The sequence below is a fragment of the Brassica napus genome, chromosome A7 (genome assembly GCF_020379485.1).
Source record: "Brassica napus cultivar Da-Ae chromosome A7, Da-Ae, whole genome shotgun sequence".
Lineage (NCBI taxonomy): Eukaryota > Viridiplantae > Streptophyta > Magnoliopsida > Brassicales > Brassicaceae > Brassica > Brassica napus.
In genome coordinates, this window is record NC_063440.1 from 9,445,896 (window position 1) to 9,456,709 (window position 10,814).

General features: G+C 33.4%; 2 protein-coding genes across 2 annotated transcripts; both read left to right on the plus strand.

The window, feature by feature from the left end:
- The first annotated feature begins 820 nt into the window (after positions 1-820).
- On the plus strand, positions 821-2,491 carry LOC106357907 (14 kDa zinc-binding protein). Its single transcript, XM_013797626.3, has 6 exons — positions 821-1,029; positions 1,103-1,207; positions 1,286-1,363; positions 1,517-1,664; positions 1,988-2,105; positions 2,197-2,491. Exons 1-6 carry the CDS (start codon positions 995-997, stop codon positions 2,262-2,264), a joined length of 552 nt encoding a protein of 183 aa, XP_013653080.1. The 5' UTR covers positions 821-994; the 3' UTR covers positions 2,265-2,491.
- Positions 2,492-4,165: 1,674 nt separating this feature from the next.
- LOC106357908 lies at positions 4,166-5,433 on the plus strand. The gene has a single exon (XM_013797627.3). It carries the CDS (start codon positions 4,290-4,292, stop codon positions 5,253-5,255), a length of 966 nt encoding a protein of 321 aa, XP_013653081.2. The 5' UTR covers positions 4,166-4,289; the 3' UTR covers positions 5,256-5,433.
- The last annotated feature ends 5,381 nt before the right edge of the window (positions 5,434-10,814 follow it).

Here is a 10,814-nt window from a genome sequence, read left to right on the forward strand (position 1 = left end):
TCAGATTTATCAACTCACTTTTTCTTACGTCTTTATTTTCTCCTTTATTTCACATTTCTTATTCTTCTTCTTCTTAAAAAAAGACTTCCATGAGTCACTTATCATGGTGAAGCATATTTTTCAATTTTATTATTGACTCAATCTTCAATCATAATATCTTAAAAGTGGTAGTTTCATTCCGTTCACAACGTTAGATTTCTTGCTGCAACAGATAAAGTATGTATTCTATCAATTTCGAAATGTATTATTTGATTTCAAGGATAATCTTCAATGCTAGTTTTTATAGTTATAAAATCAAGAGGGCTTTCTACATGGCTAGAATCAATAATTCTAATAGTGAATCATTCTAAAATCTGACATATTTGAATTGATAAATCAATTTTTTTTTTAAATCTTACCTATTTTAAAATTTGTTGGTATTGATTGTAACAAAAAAAATTACAATTCATTAATAGATCAATTAAAATATTACACATTTGAAATCTGTTGGAGCTGAGTTTAATATCTACAAAAAATAACACCACCTAAGACATTTTCAATGTTTATTTTCCTAATTTTCTTCTTCTTTTTTTTTCTTCTTGGTCAATAATTTTACAGTTTTATATTTATTATATCAAAACGAAGAGGTTTCTTTTTTAAAACATATATTATATTTTTAAAATTTTTTTTATACTATTCCTTATATATTAAAACGTAAGTCACTTGATGAATTAAAGAGTAACATATGAAATTTTTTTACGAAACAATAAATAATAAAAACAAATGAAAAAAGAGGAAATGAAGAACAAAAGATAATGACAGAAAAAAAAATCTGCATCCCATTACCCACGAGCCACAACCCTTCTTCTTGGGAGTATTATGTGAACAAAATATAAAGATTCATTACGACGTCGTTTCTATAAAACTAATTACGGCGTCGTTTGAATCAGGACTCACTACGAAAAAGACTCGCTACGAAGTCGATCGAAATGGTTGTCGAAGCAGAGCATCTTGAATGGCTGTCACTTCCTCCTCTACGCTGCTGCTCCGGTAAAACTGTTCAACCACGGATATAATTGAGCTGGTTGTTAAATTGATTTGCTAATGTGTGTATCGTGTTCAGGAACCTCTCTACGGTGGGGAGGATTGCTCAGTCTGTTCGAGCGAATTCAAGAATCTTCTCTACCGGAGAGATGATTCGGGCTCTCCCTCGTATTGCTTCTCCAAGGTCAAAATCAATCAGTTCGTTTGTGTATATGTGGATAATTTGAGTTGCTCATTTGTTTTGGTTTATATCGTGCGTCAGATCCATCTCTTCTACTCGTGCCGCACACAATGAAGAGGCGGCCGCCAAAGCTGCTTCTGACACCGGAGCCCCGACCATGTACGCTTTGTCTGAAGGATTTTAGTTCAATAACAATCCATGTTTGTGTGTTTTGATACAAATGAGCCTAATCTTTCAGACATGTGACCTAGTTTTGTTATGTTGGTGATGGGTTTAGAAATGATTCTTGCAAGTCTATGCTCTTGTTTTTAGATTTGACAAGATCGTAGCGAAAGAGATTCCATCAGACATTGTCTATGAAGATGAGAATGTTTTGGCATTCAGAGACATAAACCCACAGGCTCCTGTTCATGTTTTGGTCATCCCTAAGTTGAGAGATGGCTTGACCACGCTTGGCAAGGTGACCAATTTTTAAATTTAGAATTCAATCTGCCTCTCTAGTAAGGTTGAAATCATTCTAGTTTTAATGAAAGAAACCATGTTAGGGTTGCACATTCGAAAGCAATTGCGGAAAACAAATTAGGTCATTGTGTTTCATCACAATCGAATAGGTTTTACAGAGTCTCATCTTGTGGTCAATTGTTATATTGTTTTGCAACGAGTAATGACTAGCATTTTGGGTTATGGCCAATGTTTCTGATCATTCATAATCTTGTAATTAGAGGAATATATTAATATCTAATTCTTACCTGAACATTGTCTTGCTGTGAAACACTCCTGCAGGCTGAACCAAGACACACAGAAGTTCTAGGTCAACTTCTGCACGCATCAAAGATTGTTGCTGAGAAAGAAGGCATTGTGGATGGGTTCCGTGTGGTTATAAACAACGGTGCTGAAGGATGTAAGTCTTTTCCATCCAATCAAATATCATCCTATATTGGTATTCATCATCATTATCATACACTTAACTCACTTAACTTCCTCTCATCAAGGCCAATCCGTTTACCATCTTCATCTCCACGTCCTTGGGGGCCGACAGATGAAGTGGCCACCTGGTTAGGAAGAGAGATTCATGCCAAACCAAATCATGTACAATCAGCGAGCTCATCAATGACTGATAGTTCTTTATCTTGGGGCAAAATCAGTTACTGTTCTAGCTGTTCAAATCCTGTTAATTGTAATCCTTTTCTCGTATATGGTTTACTAGTTGTTACCTATCATTTGGTAAAATAAACTATCCGTTCCTAAAAAAATGAATTTATAAGAAAGTTATTTTGTTTTGGTAAAGATATATTTCATGCATTATTAATTAATTAATGGTAATAATTCTAAGTGTAAAAAGATATATAGAAACTAATTGTACTATTGGATTAATATCATTTTACATTTATAGAATTTGTTTACTTTATTTTTATTCATTTATGATTAAATATTATTTTAATATATGAAAATTCTGTTAAAATTAAAAGAAAAGTAGTTAACAATTACTATACCTATGTTTCTAGTAGAATTAGTTTTTTAGAATTTTCACATAAATTTAAAAGTAATATTTAATATTAAATGCACTTAGCTGACATAAGGGTACGGTGGATTTATGAGGTTTGGAAAATGACGAGAACAATGAATGGTGGTAGACTTAGGTTTTGCAACCTTTATTAGTTCCATTTGGTCAATACCATTTATTTTAAGGTAAAAGTTACTAACTCAAAGTGGCATAGTTTTATTGATACCACATGATTTGCTTTTCTCCCTTTCATGTTCTCGGTTATGATCTGAAAAGCAACGATATGAGAAAGATTGACAAGAAAACCACATGTTTTCTACCTCTAATTCATGCTTTTAGTCTGTTAATTGGCTTAAGAACACAATTTGCTTTTTAATGATCTTGCAATTTAAAGAGTTAAATCATGTTTCCTATATTGTCAAGCAATCTATGCTAGAGGTGTCAAAGACTTAAGTGTTAGAATGGGAGGCGGTAAAATGATGGAGGATACACATAAGTGTGCCAACTGCACTTTGGATTGCCATTCAACATTTATGTGTAATTCTCAAGTTGATTCATTTTTTTTTTAATATTGGACTGCAAGTGGTTCAAACTTCTGAACAAAAACAAGAACCACCCACTACACTACTGAGTGTTTTTGGCAGTTCTTCTTTTTTATTTTTGTAAATAAATTATTCTTTTATTCAAACAATATGTAAAAATGCCAATTTAAACTTTAAAATAGTTTCAATCATATAAATGTCTAAAAAGTGTTATTTTTATATTTTCTTAACAATGTGTTATTTTTATATTTATAATATTATTAAATTAATGTTTTATTTAATATTAAACCTTAAATTATACTACTTTATCAAAAACATAATTATTTTCAAGTCATCCAAAGTTAGATATAAACTTCGTTTTACTCAATGCATATATATATATATATATATATATATGTGTGTGTGTTTAAAATATTGTATTATATTTGAATAAAAATATATAACTTATTTAAAAAATAAATACTTTTAATTATAAAATTAAATAGTAATATAAATGATTTTAAATCTATACAGTACTTTGAACTTTTTTTATCTATTTTCACCATTCATACATATATTTTAGACCGCTAGATCCACTCTTGTACTGTTATATCCGCTTGATCCATTCTTGTTCTATTCGGACCGCTTGATCCGCGATGCTACGTCCGCTTTTCCCATTCGAAGTCCTAAGGTCCGAAATTTTCACTATTAACCAAAGAAAAAACAAAAAACGATTGCTCAAATAAAAAGTCTTGCTATAAAAATAGGAGAAGATGGAAAGTCTTACTTCCTAGATTGCGTCCCAACATCATGCAAGAAAAAAGAAAGAAGTCTGCCCATAGAAGAAGACTTTACATATTAAGCAAAGAATAATTCTATTAAAGTAAAAAAGAATTGGTAAAAAAGAATTGGACAAACGGGTCAAAGACACACACAAACATGTTAATAAGAGTTTGGTTGAAGTTTCCACCAAAAGTCTTCGTCTTCAATATTCATCCTCCTGGGGCATTCAGAAACAAATCTCATCTTCCTTTCAGAATTCTCATAGAAGAAACAAGGCATGGATCTGCAGCCAGAAGAACTCCAGTTCTTGACGATCCCTCAACTAGTTCAAGAATCCATCTCAATCAAGAAACGATCTCCAAGAACCTTCTACCTCATCACCCTCTCCCTCATCTTCCCTCTCTCCTTCGCCATCCTCGCTCACTCCCTCTTCACTCAGCCCATTCTCTCCAAGCTCTCCTCCTCCGACCCACCTAACTCCGATCGCTCCCGCCACGACTGGACCGTGCTCCTCATCTTCGAGTTCAGCTACCTCATCTTCCTCTTCGCCTTCTCTCTCCTCTCAACCGCCGCCGTAGTCTTCACCGTTGCTTCTCTCTACACCGGCAAAACAGTCTCCTTCTCCTCCACCATCTCCGCCATCCCCAAAGTCTTTAAACGCCTCTTGATCACTTTCCTTTGGGTTGCTCTCTTGATGTTCGCTTACAACGCTGTCTTCTTTGTTTTCCTAGTGATACTATTCATAGCTCTCGATATGAACAGTGTAGGCTTAGCGGTCATCGCTGGAGTTATAATCTCTGTTCTTTACTTTGTTGTTCATGTCTATTTCACTGCCCTATGGCATCTAGGTAGTGTGATCTCTGTTCTTGAGCCTGTTTATGGACTTGCTGCCATGAGAAAAGCTTATGAGCTTCTTAAGGGGAAGGCTAAGATGGCTATGGGGTTGGTCTTTGTTTACCTTTTTGTCTGTGCATTAATTGGAGGTACTTTTGGATCGATTGTGGTTCATGGAGGAGGGAAGTTTGGGACTTTGACTAGGACCCTTGTTGGTGGGTTGCTTGTTGGTGTTCTTGTGATGGTGAATTTGGTGGGTTTGTTGGTTCAGAGTGTGTTTTATTACGTTTGCAAGAGTTATCATCACCAGACTATTGATAAGACGGCTTTGTATGATCATCTTGGTGGGTATCTTGGAGATTATGTGCCTCTTAAGAGCAACATTCAGTTGGAGAATTTAGACATGTGAGATCATGATGGTACTAGTTCTTCTCTATCTTTCTCTCTGTATATTATATTGAGGTAATGTAAGATTGGAGAAGAAGAGGCAGTGGTATTTGAATAATAGTTGTTATCTAATGTGTATGTATACACGTGAACACTCTTTTGGTAGTGTTTTGATTTGATTAATCTATAATTTGAAAGGATTTTGAGTTTGTCACTTTATTTGATTTTATTCTACAACCTTGTTATCTGTGAAAATTTAGTTTTATCTTATGGGAGATTGTTTGGAAATGATGAAAATATTGGTTTGTAGATGCCTAAGTTGACCATTATTGGAGGAACTAGCTGGCTTTAATTTGTAGATACCTTTCATCAACTATTGACCCACACTAAAGTTTAGTTCGTAGGAGCAACTTTTGATAGATGTCTTTTTGCTGACGGGTATTTCAATCAACAAAAAAAAATGAGAGAAAGAGAGGGGCTCGGTACATGGAGCAGAAGAGTCAGGATATAGAGAATAACATGTCATCAACCGAATTTTGAATGAGTCGTCAATTCCCTTATAGGTTTTATTGTTGATATATCGTTGGGATGGGGGGGAGTCATTCCTTTGGCGAGCTCTCTTTAATTATACTAGAGATTTTTCCGCGCTTCGCGAGGATTGTGTCTTATAAATTTATTTTATTTATAATATTATTTGTCGGTTTTTTTATTTTACATTAACTTTTTATTTTTCCAATGTTATTTTTTCTTAATTTAAATTTATATGTTTATAATTTTTCATTTTTCTTGTTGTAGATGAAGAATTATATTTTTTATTGATGGTTTTTTGTATGTGATATAAACTTTTTGATATTTTAAAATAATGTTATATATAGTACGATTAACACATTAAAGAAGAGAAACATATTCAGACACATTTTACACAGGTTTTATATGCATAATTTTAAACATTATATATGTTTATATTATAAGTTTGAAACATGTAAATGTTTTCTGAAGCTAAATACTTGTTCTGAGTTTACATAACTTATCGAAAGTTTTATCCTTTTTTAAATTCAAATCACAGAAAAAAAATATCAAAAAGTCAGTATAGATGGGTTTTTTGGGCTTTTAAATCAACACTGAAAAATTACATGAATCAGATAACAACCGTTTTATAAACAACTGGATAAAATTTGACCGAGCCAAAGATTTTCACACAATATGTTCTTTCTTCTTCAAATTGCGAAGAGCCTATAGGCACAAGAAAAAAAATCATAATTTTTGTTTTCACTTATATAACATTTTTTCTCCTTTACACACAGAGTTTATTACACTGTTATAAGCAATGAAAAACTCTATTCATATAAGATTCACATCTATGCATTTTGACAAAGAAGAATTTTAGCCATCTTTAGTTTCAGAATGGACCAACTTCAGTCATATACACTATATTTTCTCTATGATTCAAATCTTATGATTTTAATATATGTGCAGATTTTCATATGAAAAAGCACGCACGTCATCTATCATTCAACCTATTACTTTTTTCAAAGTAAATACTATAATCCTCATTTGGTTAGCTCCACAAATTAATCTCTTTGGATCAGTTTACTAAAAAATATAGATACTAATGTTAGAAAAGAATATAAACACTATCAACAACAAATATTGGCACAAGTTTAGATTTGCTGCTGAAATTTGGATTTCTTCTCCGGCTGATCTACACTCTGTTGCAGCCTGGATCAATCAACCTCGCGTCAATGCAGATACGCATGCTACTCCAGTCATCAAGTTCTACTTTCAGTCAGCCATCTACCTGCTGTGGAAAGAGCGTAATGCTCGTGTGTTCACAGCTGTTTCCTCACCTTCATCAGTCATCCTTGCCTCTCTCGACCGTATGATGTGTGACTGTCTCCTCTCTTACCCGGCAACTTCTTCTTTCTCTTCTTCTCTACTTCTTTTTATCTTTCTTGTATAAGACTTCCTTAAGGCTTTTTTTACCTTGAGTTGTTGTTGGTTGTTTTTGTTTCCTTGCTGTAATAAGTTGTTTAAAAACAATAGTGTAACCTTTCAAAAATTGATAATCTTAGCATCTTACCAAAAAAATAACAAATATTGATTTATTTATGTGAATATGTATTTTATTTTAAATCATTATAGTGGACGAAGAAAGCACCATAATTTGTACAACAAATTTTCTTAGATTCACGTCATGATACTCACCATTTTATCATTTTAATTACATAATTTTACATGAGCTTCTTCACCTTCCCCGATTATTTTCTCTTTATTTATAACTACAATATAAAGTTATAAACTATATATATTATAAATTAATAATTTATTTACCCTTAAAGTTTAACGATTAAAAATAGAACATAATTCAATATAGATATATGATTCTATTAATAAATTAGTAGTTACAAATTTGAAATTTCTAAAAATATCAAAAGTTGTATGTTAGTTAATTATCTTATAAATGACATTTATTTCTAATTCTTTTTGGATGAGAATATTTTGGCTGAGGTGGATAGTCTCAAAAGCTTTGAATTTAATTCCTTTTATATAGTAGGATGCTGATTCTCCTAACTCTAAGAAGCAACCACAATCGGTGATATGTAACCCTAGTATGCTGACACTATTCGTTGTTTAATCCCAACATTATAAAGGCTTTATGAACGAACTTGCAAAAACGTGGGTTTCTCTTTTTATGGGTCGAGATGACGCCTAAATGATTTTGATTGGTTTTCGGACTAGGCCAACTTGAATGATTTTGGGCCTACGTCCAACACGTTTAAATTGTAATGTTATCATTTTGGATTTTATTTGTGATTTGGAGGTTTGGTTATACCAAAAAGATTGGAAGCTAAATTTGAATTTAAATCCAAAAAATGATTTATGATATTATGCATACCAAATTGAAAGCGGGTTTGCAAAAAGTAACTGAACCGAACCATAGTTGGGAGTCGCCTTACAAAAAGACAATATTCATCCATAAGATTATGAAACACCAAAATAGAATATCAGCATAATCCAACTTGTAATTAAAAAACATCTATACTATTAAAGCAAAATACTTCTTATGAATCTGCCCCTGAATTTTTCTATTATTTACAAAACATTTCATTCCCTTTTTCAATTGTTTTAAATGTTTTTCGAAAATGAAAAGCCCAACCAATTTGCTACTTACATTTTTGTTTTTTAAGCCCATTAAATCGTTTTAAATCTCATTTTGTACTCAAAGATTCACGGAATCAAATCAAATAAAAAGAAGATCCCTCAACTTGAAAAACACGCAGAAAAATATTTTAACTGTTTGACATGGTAAGTGAATTTTCCAAAAACTAATCCTAAAATATAGAGAGATTCGATTTTAAAGAGAAGACCCCCCAACTTTCTCTCCAAGTTTCTCCTAAAACCTAACACCTCGCTTTGAATCCGATTAATATTATAAATAGGCAACACCGATTTTCTATTCAAACCCACACCTTCGAACAAACCAACAGGATCTACGTAGGATAATATTGGACACACATTTTTATTTTAATAATAATTAAAAAAAATAAAAAAAGACAATATTATAGAAATTGACTATAAACAAATAAAAAATCTATTAAAATATAGATTCGAGAAGTATTTATTAATTTAAATGAAATTTTAAAAAGAAACGATCCCGCACTTTGAAAGCGAGGGTCAAAATCTAGTTACACATTAATCCAAAAGATTGAACTCTGCAAATAGACTTTTTATTATAAAAAGAAAGACCATATTTACTTGTTTTTTTTTTAGTTTTTCTTTCCTCCTTTTTTTGGTGCTTGAATAAAAAAATTATGTTTTGAAAAAACATTTGATTTTCTTCAATTCAACAATCTGCTGATAAGCATCAACCATGAATCAACACAATAATAGCACAAGGTCCTCTCCAAAACATGACACATCAGATTTTTAAATGTCCGAGAGACTGACTTATCATTAACTAAAAAAAGTTGAAGATCCAATTAAAATATTTTGTTTCTCCACGTCACTTTTATCTTGTGCTTGACCTTTTCTTCTTCGTTTGTATCCAATTCCACCCCTTTCACGTCTTCTTCGAAGATTTGCGATCAGAAATATTGAAAATCAGATAGGTTCTTGGCTCTCTATGTTTCTCTGCTACTACGCGGCCTCTTGTTCATGCGGTAAGCCCCCTCCTCATGCCCTAAACACCGTATATGTCACCGTCGATCAGATTGTCTCTCTCTCATGTCGGAACCGCCGCGTTTCTCGATGTATCCTCATGCCGCTATTAGTGATGGGCCTAACTCACATCCAAAAGCTAGTTCAAGAGTGGATGATTGCACATACACATATATGTTACTCCCATTCACTCATATTTCTCGATGTGGGACTAATACACCCCCTCACGTTCAGGATTGGACATCTGAAGCGTGAAGTTTGTGGGACTGGACATCCATGGGTGGGCCACAATCGAGAAATTGAAAACCTTTGGGCTCTAATACCATATTAGTGATGGGCCTAACTCACACCCAAAAGCTAGCTCAAGAGTGGAGGATTGCCCATATACATATATATTACTCCCATTCACTCATATTTCTCGATGTGGGACTCTAATAGCCGCAAAGCCTCTAGCCGTAACCACCATATATGTCTCTCTCAATCAGATATTTCTCTCTCATGTCGGAACCGCCGAGTTTCCGGCTGTGAAAGCTGCTCAAGTCGAGCTGAGAGTCAAAACGAGCTATGGGTACCACAGCCTTTCTACGGAGATCGAGTATAGCGTAGAGTTAAATTGGATGTTCTGCTGTGGCAAAAAGACAGAAGTGGTAGTTCTGTGGTGTTGTGTTCCCTTATATGCCTGAGATCTTGAAAGGTCTTCGTTTGTAGGTTCAATACGTCCCGTAAATATTTCAGGAACCTTGTAGTGAATCCTTTTGCTGGTGTACAGATCTCAGGAACGACGGTGTCAATCCTTTGTCGTAGAAGACCTTACAAATGTAATGAAATTAGGTTTGGTTAAAATTTTAGATTCTGTTGGGGCCATGATCCGTTTGTGGTTGTTATTTTTGTTAAAACTTGCTGGTTTCAGGCACGTCCGATGAGATGGATATGGTGCTCATTCAACTAGTGTTCCAGGCTGTAGTGTACCATATTTGGCGAGAACGGAATACACGAAGGCACCAACAAGGTCATCAGGGAACAGAGCAAATGATCAAAACAATTAACGGAGGAATCAAGAATCGGATTAGCTCTCTTGGTTACAAGGCGGGCCACAAGTTCAATGGACTTCTTATGAGATGGTTTGAAGTCTTTGATTAGAAATTTACAAACTTAGCTAGTATAAAGTTTTATTCTTTTATAGGTTTAAGTTCCAATTTATAGCTAGCCTATTCTTTGTAAATGGCATTTTCTGATTGATCAATAAATTGAAAATTTCATAAAAAAAAACTCAAAGTTAATGGTAGAACCGTAGAAGTGAGACATTGTGAAGCTATTGTTTTGATTAGTGAAAACCAGCTGATACAAGAATCTAACTACATCAAGAAGCTTCAAAAAGAGAAAGGATTTGGAGCTGTTTAGTAAAACTAATTAAATTGCAGTC